A 16,177-nucleotide genomic window follows, 5' to 3' on the forward strand; every position below is an offset into this window, starting at 1 on the left:
AATTTCCTCTTTCGGCAAAAACATCGCGCTCAAGAACTAAAATGGACAATAGTTCATGTTGAACTATTGTCCATTTTTTCGGTAAACTCTTATGCTTAACACATCCTCATTGATGCCTGATCAAGTCGAATTAAACGCAATGTATTACGACACGTTAGATCAGGATAATACAGGGACAATTGTACGTTTTTTGGTGGAATTGCTGAATCTATGTGGTGTATTTCCTTTAGAAGTTTTTCGTTTTGGCTTGTACAAAAAAGTAGGTTTGATCATAATGAGAACAATAAAATGTTACCAACTTATCTTCTTATCGAGCTGTTCTTGCCAATATAAAAAACATCAGCATATATATATATATATATATATAATGGGTTTCTCTTAGGTATTGTTGCTACTATTGCTATGAGTATTCCATAGTAAATTATTTATCTAGAAATTGATGAATAAAGACAACTATATTCTTACATTACTCACTACGCCCTTTATTATCAAACTGGCATACGATCGTTTTTCGTAAAATGTAGAACTCCTGCTATAGCTGGCGTTGACCACTGGTTGTGCTTAATTGATAAATAATTAATATTAGTGCACACTTTATACTTCACTTTGTCTCAATAAAAGCTTATTCTCATATGCTTCAACAACACAACTTCATTAGATAGAATTTATCATTTTTCTAGATAGATACAAGCAACCGGCTTGCATCATCTAATACATCCAGCCGCGGCTCTGACTTTTCTTCTTGTTCCTTCATTCGTCTTAAATCTGCGGTTGCAACGAGCGAATACGCCGTGATCGACGCTGCGGCGTCGCCTGAAGACCATAAAACCATTTGTTTGAAAAATGACAAGCTAGATGGCTTTACTTTTCTCGAATAAAACTGTAGCCAAAACGAGACCCGAAGAACGCATACACAAAACATGCATTATATCTACAAAAGGAAAAATGATATTGAAAGAAAGAAGATTAAAAAAAAAAACCTTTTCCGGATCTTTCTTTTGCGCCGAGTCCATGCCGATTCGAAGCCTCTTCAGGCGGGTCGAGTCCATCGACAGACGTTGGGCGCTGGCAATGAGTGGTGTGAATCGTAAGGATTTAACAGCACTACCCGACCGTGCTGGTACCTGCGCCCGTCCGAAAAAACAAAACGATAATTGGCATTCAGCCAAAGTGAAGTAAATTATAAGCATATTTCTAAACAGAGCATGTTCAAAGTAGCAGAATATGATAATAAGTTCACTGAGTCAATCCGTTATTTCCGCAATAGTTAAGTATCTGCATAGGTAAATTGTAGTTGACGTGTTCGATCTAGGTCATTTGTTAGACGTTCTAAAAATTCTCAGCAAGGTTACCCTGGATCGGGCAATTCATCACAACCGACTTTTTTTTTATCGTCCTTATGCTAAATTATAATTATTCAACGATACAAAATCTTACTGGCATAGATAAATTGATAGCCACAATGGTTTTGTCTAAGTATTGGCTAGATTCTCATAAATGTAAAAATTCACCTGTCATTAGAAAAGTTTTGAAGAACTTGTAATACAAGTTAGTTTATGATCTGAGCAAAATGAGTATGTACTACAACATCTAATTTAGTTACCACTGGCGCAACAGCAGACCGGTTGAATGCAATACACAGTTAAATATACGCAATTACAATAGACATTTTATATTGAGACGTGCTTCTTACAAAGAGTTGATATTGCTTTGTTACATTTTAGCTTTGCAATGTTCATGGATGCACCTCTATAAAGCGTGTAGCTTTTATTCCCATGGAACATTGAAGCCCATGTGATCATGTACGACAACGCGGTACGTTTACCACAATATATAAAACCAGATTTAGGATCTACCTAGCGTTCGCATCTTTTTTACATGTATATATATACCTCAAGTTGTTTATGAAGAAAAAAAACATTCGATATACTCGGAACGTGTGCATCTGCGCTAACAGTGTTTTTCCGTGCCGTCACTTCCACTTAGCAGTTTCATGTCATTGTGAACAAATGGCGGTCTTTCAAGCGAGAGATTTCAAGAAGTACAAAGTCACCCGACGGTTATACAGCTAAATAAGAAACATAACAGTTAACTGAGATATAGTTCGACACTGATTACTCCATTTGCTTAAGTCTTGTTTTTTAAAGTAACCTCTGTTTGCTGCAATATCTGCGTTTTGGGACCAATGAAGTTGACTTGTGAAATAAGCGATTTCTTTAATTAAATGTCAATACACATGATAGAATATCAGTGTAGTTTTGATACTAAAAAATGTAAAAAGATAATAAATGTAGTATCATTTTAACAAAAGACGTCTCCGAATCCTGTAGTTTGTCTAATACAGTCCAGCTCATATTCACTATACCCCTTACATGTCCTTTTATCTACGTAAAGACGAATGATAAGATCCTAAATATAAGACCTTAGCTGTAATACGATAATTCAAGTCTGGGTTGAAAATAGATAACCAAGGGCAATATTAATTATGGCAACCACATAAAGAATAGTATGGACTGTGGTGCCCAGGGCTGCTTGCACAGAACGGGCCTCCATTTCGTTGTGCGTTGATGTTCCTGCCTCACCCTCGGCATCTGGTACAGGAGGTTCCCTTAGGTTGTTAAACCCTTGCGTATTAGAAGACAAGCGGGCACGTTGTACCATTCTATTTTCAGCAGAATTAAGAAAAACTATATGGTTCCCACAGTCGTAGTCACGATTATAATCAACTTGCATTAGAGCTGGAGTGACTCTGTTTTGGGAGTCATAACCAGCCTCAGTCGCAGCGCTTACGAGAAAATCCTCGTCCTGCTTTTTTTGCAGTTGGTTGGTGTGGCAAGAATGATCCATGAACTGTTCGTCATGAATAAAGGTTCCATTACCACAGTCGCTCTGGTTGGTTCGTACCATTGGTGTGGTCTTCACATCCGGCGGCGTGTAAAGATGCTCTGGCGACGCGGCTGGCGTTTCGGAACGTTTTGGCTGACTATTCTTTAGCATTAAATGGCTGTCCTCAATGCTGTTCGTTTTATCGGGTGCGACAAACACCTTCTCCTGGTCCTTTGAGTGCTCAGTCGGGAAGAGGTTTTTCACTGATTCTGCACTATTACTTTCCCTATTTGCCACCGTGTCTTCTTCCAGTTCCTAAAAATAACAAGCGGAACAAATACATCCCATGTTTATGTCTTTGCTTCAAAGTAATTCGATTCAAATAAAATTAAAGCCTATTTACAAACCCACTGATACCTTGATAGCATGATTTGATGATAAACCCCCCGAAGTTATAAAACGACAAAAGCTTGAGAAATCACTAGTTAACTAATGGTTTGGCTGGCTACAGATGATTTAGTATATATGCATAGAGCGACCATTTTTTTTTTTACCTGACCCTCTTCGCCGTCGGAATCGCCGGTCGCCACTTCAACAGCAAGCATTGTATTGATTTCTCGAGCGAGTTCAGCCTTGGCCTTCTTATGCTTGGTTGTGAAGATTGCTTGTACTGCTGCCAAAATCGCTTCCCTTATGGAAAAAGTAAACGACGTTATCTGCTAGTATATCTATTATATACTCCATTTAATGGTAGACGTTCTGTCAGTTAGTAGCTAGTTCGTACAACTAGTATTAATACCCAACTATTTTACGTACTCACATAGCGAATTGCCAATCAACTAGAAGTGATTAAAACCTCTGCAGCTTCTTCTTAGCTTTACTGAAAGACGTTATTAAAGCTGTCGAAATATGCATCACAATAAGCGACTTTTAGTCGTCAATGGCGCCTACACGTAAGCATTTTATACGATGCAAGCATGGGATGAGGGTACGTACTTGCGATCACCTGACTCAGAAAGCAGCTGCGTCTTCAGCATCCAGAACTCTGCGATGTCGCTAACAGTTGATCGACGACCGAGTTCTAAGCCTTTTAGGTCTGTTAGAACTTCCGCACATGTTGCCTGCAATTATTGCGATAAAATTAGTTTCTCTTCGCTACTAATTGAGTGAAAAGTTTTAAAAGATACGATGATTCCTCTCCTAATACGATATTTCTATTAAAGCTGAATATATCCGAATTCATCATTAAAAAAAAAGATTATTTGTCTACTAATTTTGTAACATAAGCCTTGAGCAGTACATAATATATTATTGACTGCTAGTTAATTTCTCAACACTGACACGTGCCTATAACGTTCGCGAATATTGACAATAACAATAACTACAATTAACAGATCTTCGATTTTCAGATCAAATAACATAAGACAATCGAACTTGTTACATAATAACCTAACATTTTAGTACTTATAGACTGTCAATACTGCAGAGATATAAGACTATAGATCTGATTATCATGTCTATGATTATACAAAGTTCTTTGTTGCCTTTTATCATACAGTTTCATTTTTAAGCGCCTCTTCAAGCCGCTGCAGAGTGGCCAGGACTTCGGCGACCCGTTCCGTCTTCTGTTGTCCAGTTAGACTCATTCCTCTAATTGGAGTTCCACGAATCGGAGTCCGTTCAAATGCTTTTGTGTGAGGGGAAAACGATAGCGTTGCCTTTCGATTTCTAAAGCACAAAAATGTAGTTTGAGTAACTCCTTGCGAACTAGCTTTTTTGCTTTTATGAAGAAAAAAAAAAGAACGATGAGCTATTCATCATTGTCCGGTACAGTTTGTAGTGAATAGTGAACTGACCTCATTCCGGAGCCACTGAACAGGATGCCAACAGGTAGACAGCCGAGTTCTTCCATCTCTTCGCGCGAAACGGATGACTGAACGATTAAAAAAAAAGAAAAAAAAACAGAACTAATATATTATCTTTACTATCTGCTGCTACCTTTTAAATGTTACGTAGCCACTGTTATTATTCTGTATACAGGTACCTTCTTTTAATACAATTATATAAGCTAATTAATAATTTATAATATGCAAACCTTAAATTTAGGTAGATTACTAGGTTTGCTTGAAAAAGCTTTGGAGTTCCGTCGGATCGTGTTGGATGCAGTGGACCTAAAAAAAAATAAAAACGTTAGATTATTTTTGAAAATACAGAAGTTGTTTGAATGTCATGAAACCTACGACTGCGAATATGCTTAAAATAGTTTCTACACATTTTTCATAGATGAGTACAAACGTATACTTTAGAGGAATGTTCGTAGAAAAAACAAATGGCTCATTAGTATCTGGGGTAATATAAGAGTTATTAACATTTCTTGTTGAAGATTTTCAACGATATTAGAAATATCTAGCTGTCCACTAGATCAAACAAAATAATCAGCTATGAGTATGTCATACATAAGAAACTTCTTTTCAGAGTGAAAGTAAATTGATCCGCTCATATAAACCTACGTTTTTTTAGTATCGTTGGCATTTGTTTTTTTACTGGCTGTTCCGATGTTTTCCTTAACCGTTTTAGAAACAACGCCGGACTTTTTAAGCTGAGCTCCATATTGTTTGCGACGTTGGAAAGCAGATCGTTTAAGGGCGCTGTCAGTAACTGAAAAATGCACGCTAAATATCATAACCGCCGTATCGATTCGATCTAGGTATCTTTAGGTACCATTGGATTCGAAATAAGCAGTTCCAGTTGCCTCTATATTTTAAAACGCTTGTTTGTAAGCTCTCCATGTCGAAGCTTGTCATATTTTGCTACTAAAATGTCAATAGAAATGCACAGTTTTAAAAGTATATTGGTACGAAGCTCTACACAATCACAGAGAGATAACGGAATTTGCAAAAAACGTTTATGACGCGGTCGGTTTCCAGACAAATTGCAGTCTTCACCTTCAAAGTTTAGTGTTGCTAATTTCGTTTTAAGTATTAATTGAAAGTCTTAAGTACTTGGCGATAGCAATATAGGCTGGTGACTTCAACCAATCTCCAAATACTTAAAAAGTGAAAATAAGAAGCAAATGTATAAACTCTGTGCCCTTATTGAAATCCAATATAAACTTGACTTAGTTTAAAGTTTTTATTGGGACGTGAGCTGATCCTGCACAGGCAAGGCCAACTCTCGTCAAAAGATAGGCGCAATTTTGACGCGTATGAATTCGTGATGTACAGCCATATATTAAAATTGAACGATGATTTAATAGACGACAATGTAGATCATATCCATGAAAATCGGCACCTTTGCGCTTTAGGCCATTTAAGGCAAATACTATTACTGTAATAAAACTCACTGTTTGAGGTGGCTTTTTCAGCCAGGACGTTCTTACTTTTCACCATTTTCACAAAATTGTCCACACAGTTCGTGTGTCTTCTAGCGCGGGAACGGTACCGCAGCTGAAATTTAAAATGTAGAATAGATAGTGACAAAGAAGCCTGCATAGAAGGTTCGTTGGCACGAGTCACAGTTTAGCCATTCGTCGTCTGAAATCTGAAGCTTCAGATCAATGAACTACATGCACAAAGGACTGATTTTATGTCGTATATGTTCATATGCCCATTTGCTGTAAAGGGCTAATGCGGTTTTATTCGATTAGTGAAGGTTGTTTTTGTTATTGTCGGGTATAGATATGGCGGCGCCTAACAAATTGTACTCTTTCGAATGCCGGCGTACTTTATCATAGCCAAAGAGAACTCAGTGTTTTTGTTGATATACCTAAACGTCTGAGGATTGTGTGCATACGAGTTGGCGTTTACTCAAAAAATGTCAGTAGTGAACGAGGATCCGATTGCTGTTCTCGAGGACACTAGTGAAGGCATTTTACACGCTGTGTATGACATTATAAAGGGGTAGGTTAACACAGGGGTGGAATCTTGATAGTATAAAAAATTTGACATAAAATATGCTGACAATACCTATGATAACCAATAAATATTGGTTATTATAGGTAATTTCAAGACATGGACAGCGGGACGTGAATCTAATAGTATAATTCATTTTACATTAAGAGGTCGCTGAGTTCTTCAGGAACCTAGAGTCACTTTGACTTACATTAAGGAAGAGAGATTTCAGGTCTATACAAAGTTAACCAAGACGCCTTTAATGAAAACACGCGTTAAGTTTTCATTAAGTAATGCTATCACTTATAGTAAATTATAACGGTAATTATAAGATTATGACTTTTAATTTTGCTCTGAACCATAAATATATGGACAACAACCCTTGAATCATATCTACCTGTCACTATAATAACACGACCAAAAGCTTGAAAAATAAATACGTGTAAATACGCATCTGTGCTAATGTGTGACTACAGTGACTTTTCGGCCTACGCCAACTGGTAACTTGTTTGTGTTTCTTTCACTTCGCTTAGACGTGAACGGATATGGTAACTTTGTTCAGTAGCTTATTGAACTATATTTTTGAATAAACGATATTCGTTTCGTATTCTGTTTGTTTGTGTTCTGCAAATGCGTCAAATAGTGTAGAACGAGATGGAGGTGTTGACGACAAAGTTAGCCAACTACGGGGACGGTTAGAGAGCGCTCGGAGCTTGGTGCAAAGCCTCAAAGGAACGGATCTTTCACCCGACGAACAGCTTGAAAAAGCCGAACTCCTTCAGGTCTTAAATACAAACATTGCCACCTATGAAATATGGTGCATAATTTGCTAACGTTTACGAAGCAGAATTTTACATAGCTAACGCCTATTAAAATACGATATTTGTAAAAAGTTACGCTGCTTTTCAAGACACGCCTATTTTTTATACTCATTTCATTTTTTAAATGTACTTCGAATTTTCATTTTTTAGTTGACGGGTCATAAACTTGATCCGTAGTGGCTGTATCGAACTGATGTCGTACTTATTGAATGACTGAACCTCCCTGTTGTGTTTGCAGAGTAAACTTGTAGCAAAGCGTCGACTTCTGTCAACGTATAAACATATGTGCGGACTATTCGAACTTCCGGAAGGTGGCGGAAATGGTCAGCAAACGGGAAGTCAAGGGTCTCAAGCTTCGGGAGGGGCTCCGGGGAGCAACGGACTTCTTAATGGAGACGCTGATCATATTAGCAGTCATAGAGATCCTGCAGGAAGTAATGGTCAGGGAACACCGGATCCTGGAATGCTCCCACAGCAAAATAGCGCTGTCGGAAGCAATCAACTGCTGTAGGGATCGAAACGGTTAGTACTTCTGTTATCGCATCGCACTTAGGTTAACTGTACGAAAGTTAAAATTCAGTGTTACTGCGCTACACGTATATTTCTTGTTTATAGGGTAAAACGCCATTTGTCGAACATTTTCTCTTTAAGTAACGACAACAAAATCAGCAAATATTTTTAGACAGATGAGAGAATAAGCGACAATCCATTGCGAATTTCGTACTTGAACATCCTGCCTCGTCTGCTTTGGGAAATATTGTCGACAAAAGCAGATACAAACACTTTCTACGACTGCCATTGTCAATTTATTTGAGAGAACGAAGGCAGCCTTAGACAGATAAATACCTTATATCTTCAACGAAGGAATTATGTAACCTTATGGAGAAAAATGGGTGCAGAATGAAGAATGGCAATACAACGAACAGCTTATAATTTCTGTCTATCATAAGAGAGTTCTAGCAGTAAGCTACGAAGTTTTCTAGTTCTGTTTACAAGCTTTAATAGCTTTGTATTTCTGCATTTTTCTAATTTTAGGCTTTCCTATGGAAATACCTCCATGTCACGGTTGCTGTGCAACTCAAGTATCATTTTCAGCAGCTGTTATCGCCATAGGTTGCAGACTTCTTACGAAGCTCTGCAACGGACTAAGCAGTACCGTGGCTTCCAGAAAATCAAACGAGTTGGAGCAACTATATTGCTGGGGTTTTCGAAGTGCATTTTTTCTCCTGGTCATTAGTTCCTAGCATTCGTAAGAGATCGCACCTGCTTACCATTGCGGTGTAGAAAAAGATAACGAGAGACAACGTTGATGTCTGGCGAACACATACATTACACGGCGAAAAGCTCTCAATGTGCTGTGAATGAGGGCTAGGTAGTGCCATTGCAAAAAAGTACAATCGTTTGTTTTGAGTGTATTTCAGAGGGTAGGCTGGGTAATATTTCGGAGCTTGGCGGACCAGAGGCTGTCAACTATATAGTGAGACGAAGATTTTCATCATTAGCTAGTGGCTTTGTAAAGCGAACCTCTCAAATGACGTATCTTGATATCCTTATATTACGAACTTAAGGTGCGATAAAAAGCCGCAGCGTCGAGAATTAACAAGCTATTGATAGACGTTTGTCTACAACGTAATCCTGTACATAATGAATTACGCTGCATTGTAGCCATTCCCACTTCTCATTAAATTCAAACAGATATTGGCAATATATGAATAATGAGTTTAAATAAAAGATGACTTCAGACTAAGAAAATTATTTAATAGGAAAGCTTCTTTTGCTTCAAGTTGTAGCTATGCGGTTAATTCATGGATACTGGCGTGGGTAGCATAATCATTAAACCTCTCGGGTACTTTTTTGGATATGATGAGACTGACAAAGACTTGAGAAAACGATGCGACTAAATTACTCGTCTAATGTTTTAAACATGAGAGAACAGAGGATCAAAATATAGGTAAAGACCCATCTATAATTGTTTCCTAGCACAAATCTATTTTTTTTCTTTCACAATACAAAAGAGTTGTCTATTTTGATGGGAAATATTTTTTCCGCTAATATCTCAAATCGGAAAATAAAGGTATTATTTTTGAGTATGCAGACTAGCAGTGGCCCTTTGTTACAAACATTTATGGGACTCGACCGAGACGAAGGATAAGCATAAGAAGTATAAGTTGACATAAGGTCGCATTTTTAAGGAGCTCCCGATGAAGCAAAGGTTTTGAAAGTTCAAAAGCATCGGGAAAAATGAAGCGCTAAAAAATTTATCGTACTCTAAATTTTAGCAGAATTTTATTCCGCTTCTTTGATTAATCGATTCCGAGTTGTTGATCAAGTCGTCGAATTATTTTCACTCCACTTAGCTTGCGCCCAGAGAAAAACTCTAGATAGCAGGAATGAAGCGCGGTAATCAGCTTACAGCGCGATCTTTTTACCTATAAACGTTGAGCTTGTCCAAAAAAATATAGAGCGCTCAAGCTAGAATTTTCACATGTAGGTTTATATGTCGAAAGGAAAGGCGACGATACAAACCGCGGTAAGACGTATCGTGTGTGTGCGTTTTTGGTAATTAATGGTTTCTAACTTCATGGGGGAAGTTTTGATTTTCGTAACTACGCTTGATCCGTTACGACTGAGTAGAAATTGTCATCTTCATTTGAGGAAGCCGACGTTTTACCGGGACAACGCTTATTATGGACGCTACTTGTGTGTTACATACATCTTTCTCGATTTTGAGCTGGATGCTCATTTGAAGGCGTCTCAAAACTTCCGCCTACGCCGCTAGATTATCACCTTTTAATCCTAATAAAGTTTTCTTAATTAAAGAATTGTTCGACCGTTTAGATAGCATAAAACTCCATATAGATAGTTAGGGTATTCGCCACGATATTGCATTGTAATATTCGCTTGCCCAAACAAAAATGAGAAATTTTACCAGACTTAATGGTTTTTCGGTATTAAACAGAAAACACAGAGTGAAATTTGAAAGCTTCGGAATACATTTATGTTATCTTTTTATTTATGTTATCTAAAGGATATGAATATGATAAACTGTATGGGACACGAAAGAAACTCTATATTGTCAATTGCGCCATAAATCTAAATCAAGTAATCTGTCGATGCGGGACTCTTCGGACGATTCTGTAAATTTTGCAATTGAAAATAAATAAAATTGTAATAAAACACCTAATTAACGTTTTTTTATTTAAAATTTCTAACAAGATGTAGACGTGTGACTTACAGATGACACTAGCATCAATTCCAACGACGCATTAATTTTTTTATTTTAATAGCATAACAATTAGGGATAATTAATTGTATGGTGCCTCTTCGTGCTCAATAGATTCGATCTTATTCTGAAGCCAACCTTGCTACCAAAGTGGGCCGTCCCCATCCAACTTTTTTTAAATCATCGGTAACTAAGATGTATAAACTTATCGAGGATTCCCTGAAATAATATGAAAAGTAAAAACTACATAAATGATATAGCTATTCATTGTATCATTCATTACGAAGAATTGCCACGTTGAAGAAAATGTTAACATATATGTATGAACAGAACAAGATTGTTTCTGCTTCGAAATCGAAAAGGTTATAATCAGCCATCACCAATCACAATCCTCATCATGGATGTTATAATGACTACACTGGTCTACGTTTAACAATAGCAACAACAACCATAATCACATTAACGATATCTTTTCTTTAGTAGATCTCTAGCAACGCTGCGTGTCCAGTCGTTCAATACAAACAAGTAGTGAAAATTCTTGAGAGATTTGGGTCCGCAATGAATACACTTAGCTATGGACTGTTCCCCAAAGCATGACGTTGACAACATAGATGCACTTACATATGATAGAACCTTATTACTGTTTTCGACGCGATTTTTGGATGACATCGGCAACGGGCTTCGGTCTATCCGGCAACTGAAGATTTTCTTTTCATTTTTTACCACTTGCTATCTTGAATGTTTCGTGCATTCCTTAGACTGAGCCATTTCTTTGTTATTTGAGGGTGGACGAAAGCTTTACGCTGTCACTTGTATCGACTGGTCGTTATGGTAATACTAGTAGTCATTAGTCTTCGAATTAGAAGCTACGGCCATGGTGATAAGCGACACCGCGCCAGCGAAGGCTAGGAACAATAGGAGGGCAAGAACTGCTTTGCGCGCAGGACCACTGGGCTCTGTTGATGGCTTGGTATTACTATTATATAATTTTATTTCTATTTATCAAATTCTTCCGTCGTTTTCTATACCTTCTTCAACAAGCACTGGATTGATCAATAATCAAACTGATCTCAGTTTTTGAACAAATAATGGATTGACCATTTGCGATTTAATTAAAAGAGTGCAATAAGTGGCATATAAAGACGTTTCTTAATTATATCTGTTCATCAAGGACGCTTCTTCATATTCCATCAAAATAAGCACAGGATGAAAAGGACTCTTAAATACATAGCCACAAAGCCTTCAACATCGTCTTGCTATGTGCTTAACAAACATTGCTATAAAGCGATGCCAAATGATTTTCAATCTATCCAGGGATGTAATTGGTATGTTTAATTCATGCATGTACTCAGATATTTTTTATTCACTGCTTTATGCTGTGGATGTCATAAACCCCTGGATAGGAGTGGGGAAAGACCTAATATACTAAAAAATACAAGCCTGTTCGCATCAGTGAATTTTTTCGAAAGATACACTAAACGCCATGGATGTGCAAATTTATAGACGTCTGGTTCCGAAAGAATGAGCGCTATATACCTGACCATTACCGTGAGATATAATAGAACATTAGAAACCGCAGCGACGTAAGGGCTGATTCATCAGGGGGCAATAGTTGCTCCAATGCATCTGTGAATTAATCAAGTCCGACAATTATGATCATTAAAAGTCTATTGGTCGTACAGGTTATATCCTGAATTTCTGTAATAGAGTTAATATTGTGGACAGGATAGAAGTAATTTGATTGTATATTCCACTACTTCTCTTTAGAAGTAGATCTCAAATAAAATAATGCCGATTTATTAATGATGCGAATGCTCAATATCGATATTTTCAGACGCTGCATATAATTTATAATCATTTCTATATCGGCCCAGTTTATTAAAGAAATAGTGACCATTAGTGCGCTCTTTCGACCCTCTGACCAATGCAAGAAAATTAACACAACGTCAATTGACGAACTTGAAACGACCATTTATCCTTCTCATTTTTGTCGCTTTGTCTTTTGAAGGTATTGAAGTTTGTTTTTCTGTAGCTCTCAAGTAAAATGTTTAGAACACGCTGATTTGGAAGATTGGGTTAACCTTAACGTGCTCCCTTGGTCGAGACAAGTGACCGCGGTTAAACCTTCCATTCTATTCAGTGTACACCTTCTAGATCAATGTGGACAGCAGCGATGATCCGTTCTCCTTAATTTTACTAACACTCTACAACGATTGTCGGCTACGACTACTACAACTACTGCTGTACATGGTCTATGGTTCGCATCTCGGCTACACCTCTATCACCCTCGTGTACATCGAAGGAAGAGGCTCTTTTTCATTACTGCACCGGTTCTATCTGTATTTTTCATTTATTCGTTGGCCGTTTTTTTTTGACACCTACTAACTGCTAGCGTACCAGTGGCATAGATATAGTGTATAATGCAAACATAGCAACCTGGTACCATTCGCACTATTCGTAAGCGAAAAAACGCTGATGATTTCGTTGCACGTAATACGATTTTTTCGTTGTATTTCGTTGCTCGTTGTTACTGTTTTGTGAATTTCACCCCAGCCCCCCGGAGCGACAAGCGATTACCACGACGATTATCGGCACAATGGTTGCGCCTGATGCCTTTAGCTGCTGTAGCCGCCGCTGCTAGTGGGCCTACCTTGCAGGTAGAGAGCCCATTAGATCATAAGCATAAAATTATCGTTAGCATTGTTAACGTTTTCGTCGCAAGTTAAAAGAGATGAGACGGTTTCAACGAAAGGGTATCGTAACGTTATCGTTTGACGAAAGAGAGCCATAATAATAGTACAAAACGTTCGATTCGTACTAGTCAGTTTTCTGCCTATGTTTCTTTTTGGTCATTTTTTTTTATCATCTGTGTATGATCGTGCAGTCCATTCTCGTGTCCCTAACACTCACCCACTTAGTCATAGATTGCTGCCGTACACAACATTTCCTGTTTACCGTTTTAATAGATTTTGCTTACATGGAATAGTCTGTTTTGTCGCTGTGTCCGAAGAATCGAATCACCGATCTGTTCGTTGTTCGGACTTAATAAAACACCGCTCATCCTATTCTAGACACGACCATATATATATATATATATATATATATATATATATATATATATATATATACGTTGACCACCATTATTATTATATATTCTCTACTCTTAGCTAACATTACATAATTTACGCTCTGCATGGATCGTATGACACGTATTAGTATCGCACGGGACACAGCATTTTCGGAAGTAGTAAATGTCTTGGAAAAGTTGATTTAGATGCTCGCAGGCTATTTATAAAACAGTCAATTGTGCTGCAGCGTTGGTAATATGCTGCTGCTACTGCTGTAATATTTATGTGGTAGCTTTTTTAACTCGAATATAATAGGCACGAAAAAATAGCCAAATAATATTACGTATATATTCAGTATATAGACAGATCTATAAGCAGGTTATTTATTGTAGCGGACACGCGCTTGTTTGCTACTTTTTTGGTATTAAAAAGAAGCCCATTTTGTTGTTGAAGCTAAGCCACAAAGTTATCATGGCGGTGGCAAGACTTTTATTTTTAAATTGTGAGCGGAGATCGGCTTTACGTATTATCCAATGTCTTAGTGCTAGATAAAATAAAAATAACTTTCAAAGCCTATACGAAAATTACAAACAGCCGTTTCTGACGATCCTGAAATTTCTATGCAGGTATTAGAATCTGTTTTTAAGACGGAATTGCTGATTGTCCGGTAGAGGTCTCTATGTAAGCTACAATGGTTAGCCTGTTTAGGTTGTTATGCTCTTTAGGCCTTTTTGATCAGTTATTTTAACCTTTTCAAAAACTTTTTTAGATTTTTAAGTTTTTCAGTTTATGATTACAGCCTAAAACTAAGCTCATCAATTTTGTTCTATAAGTAGCGTCTTGAAGCAGAATGTCGGCAAGTCTAAAGGTACCAGTATTCCCTTACTTGAACGTAATATTAAATATTTATTGCTGCCATCAGAAAAAACTCTCTAGAAAAGATGCGTGTCGAAACTTTTCAAATAGGTACATATAAAAAAAGCTAGCTGCCGCATGAACTTTGGACTTGCCTACATGCTACGTTTTTAATTATTTTTAAAACAATAAAATGCATTTATCTTATATGAGACGTTATCAAATCAATCGTGGCTTTCGCGGTCTACAGAATTTCGTACTCTGAGGCGCGTATTATTTCTGTGGTGTTTTTTAACTGTTGCTATTTTACGAGTTAGCGCATGTTAGACAACGTTGCACCTGTAGATGAGCTCTGAGCTTTTTAGCAAACCTTGTTCTAAAACAAACACATCTGTCACCAGCTAGACGAAGACTACATTCAAAAACTTTGTTTTTGGGTGAGTACAAATATAAAGCGTTATGTGAAAGGTTATTAAAATAATATGGCACGTCTGTGCGTCCTATTCAAGTAAGCGCCGTTGAATACATGTTCTGGACCGCATATTTTCCAGAGTTCTAAGAAAGAGCAGGAGCATATTTAGAAAAAGAGTAGAGCTTATTATGGCAACAGAATCTGTTTACTGCCAGAACGGTAAGGTCTACTCGGGCAATAAACAATCGTTGTCCCGTTAAGTAAGTAATATCATGTATTTCCAGCTTAGGCTCTATTAGGTAAGCCGTCCTTGTACACTACTTAGACATGCATTTTTTATATTACTTATGAAATTTACACCTTCAAATATAGCGAATAGCGAAGTGTGAAGGCATACCACAGATTCAACTGCTTTTTGCGAGCGCAACCGAAGATCTCGGTGTCCTTAAGTTTGCTTCCAATGGCACGGTATATTACCTAGTTCGATAGGTTATGAAAAAGCAGTTGTTTATAAGGGCTACATTCGATAGGCAAATGAAACCAGGGCTGCGTCGCGGTTCTCAAGTTATTTTCTGTGTAAAACAATAATAAATATTTGCCATACTAAAATATTTTAGGTACATACAGAAGGACACATTGTACATATAAGCTCAAATTTATAAAACATTATTTCCGATAATGCAACATTTTGTAAGAACAAATCCGCCTTGATCGCGTTGCTGAACTTCAATGTAACGTTGGCACTCAGTAATTCAATTGCTTTATCCGATGTGATCAAATCAGAGGCCTTTATAAACTTAGATAACATAATCTAAGAGCTTGATTTTCAATCCACCCAACATGGCCGGCGACTGCTCACATCGAGAATCATTCTCTAGTTAAGTACATGGTCTTCTGGTAAGTACATGTTTTATTTATCTCGCATTAAATTTCCTGTATCATTTATCGAGTCTTTATCAACAAGGTAGACCTTTCAGCTGCTGAGGAGCCCAGTTTGGCCTTTTTCGTCGCATATAGTCGCATTTTCCTATATAAAAATACGCCCATTCACACTCGTCCACAGGAATAAAGAAGTGAAATCA

General features: G+C 37.5%; 2 protein-coding genes across 4 annotated transcripts; one reads left to right on the plus strand and one right to left on the minus strand.

Moving 5' to 3' along the window:
- Window positions 1–458: 458 nt before the first annotated feature.
- Window positions 459–6,458, minus strand: LOC111251696 (uncharacterized). Of its 3 annotated transcripts, XM_022808547.2 has the most exons (10): window positions 6,170–6,455; window positions 5,337–5,484; window positions 4,922–4,997; window positions 4,683–4,759; window positions 4,383–4,554; window positions 3,823–3,947; window positions 3,381–3,516; window positions 2,905–3,141; window positions 981–1,124; window positions 459–813 (listed from the first exon to the last, which is right to left on the minus strand). In XM_022808547.2, the coding sequence occupies exons 1-10, from the start codon at window positions 6,315–6,317 to the stop codon at window positions 760–762; spliced, it is 1,317 nt and encodes a 438-aa protein (XP_022664282.1). In that variant the 5' UTR covers window positions 6,318–6,455; the 3' UTR covers window positions 459–759. The 3 variants fall into 3 exon arrangements, 2 of the variants coding, with proteins under 2 accessions (XP_022664282.1, XP_022664281.1); XR_015328752.1 differs by lacking the exon at window positions 459–813 and having other exon boundaries at window positions 986–1,124; window positions 1,748–3,141; window positions 6,170–6,458; XM_022808546.2 differs by lacking the exons at window positions 459–813; window positions 981–1,124 and having other exon boundaries at window positions 1,648–3,141; window positions 6,170–6,458.
- A 22-nt stretch (window positions 6,459–6,480) lies between these two features.
- On the plus strand, window positions 6,481–10,721 carry LOC111251697 (mediator of RNA polymerase II transcription subunit 9-like). The gene is made up of 4 exons (XM_022808548.2): window positions 6,481–6,725; window positions 7,360–7,498; window positions 7,776–8,059; window positions 8,573–10,721. The coding sequence occupies exons 1-3, from the start codon at window positions 6,640–6,642 to the stop codon at window positions 8,046–8,048; spliced, it is 498 nt and encodes a 165-aa protein (XP_022664283.1). The 5' UTR covers window positions 6,481–6,639; the 3' UTR covers window positions 8,049–8,059; window positions 8,573–10,721.
- The last annotated feature ends 5,456 nt before the right edge of the window (window positions 10,722–16,177 follow it).

The sequence above is a fragment of the Varroa destructor genome, unplaced genomic scaffold, assembly GCF_002443255.2.
Source record: "Varroa destructor unplaced genomic scaffold, Vdes_3.0 BEIS01000005.1, whole genome shotgun sequence".
Taxonomy (NCBI): Eukaryota; Metazoa; Arthropoda; class Arachnida; order Mesostigmata; family Varroidae; genus Varroa; species Varroa destructor.

What these genes read in the sequence shown, in the direction of transcription:
- LOC111251696 (XM_022808546.2), bottom strand. Translation starts at nt 6,317, where the DNA reads ATGCAGGCTTCTTTGTCACTATCTATTCTACATTTTAAATTTCAGCTG. An exon ending in GTAATCTACCTAAATTTAAG is followed by an intron (nt 4,760 to 4,921) that starts GTTTGCATATTA and finishes TTAATCGTTCAG; the next exon opens with TCATCCGTTTCGCGCGAAGA. An exon ending in TTCAGTGGCTCCGGAATGAG is followed by an intron (nt 4,555 to 4,682) that starts GTCAGTTCACTA and finishes TTTGTGCTTTAG; the next exon opens with AAATCGAAAGGCAACGCTAT.
- LOC111251697 (XM_022808548.2), top strand. Translation starts at nt 6,640, where the DNA reads ATGTCAGTAGTGAACGAGGATCCGATTGCTGTTCTCGAGGACACTAGT. An exon ending in GTGTATGACATTATAAAGGG is followed by an intron (nt 6,726 to 7,359) that starts GTAGGTTAACAC and finishes TGCGTCAAATAG; the next exon opens with TGTAGAACGAGATGGAGGTG. An exon ending in AAAAAGCCGAACTCCTTCAG is followed by an intron (nt 7,499 to 7,775) that starts GTCTTAAATACA and finishes TTGTGTTTGCAG; the next exon opens with AGTAAACTTGTAGCAAAGCG.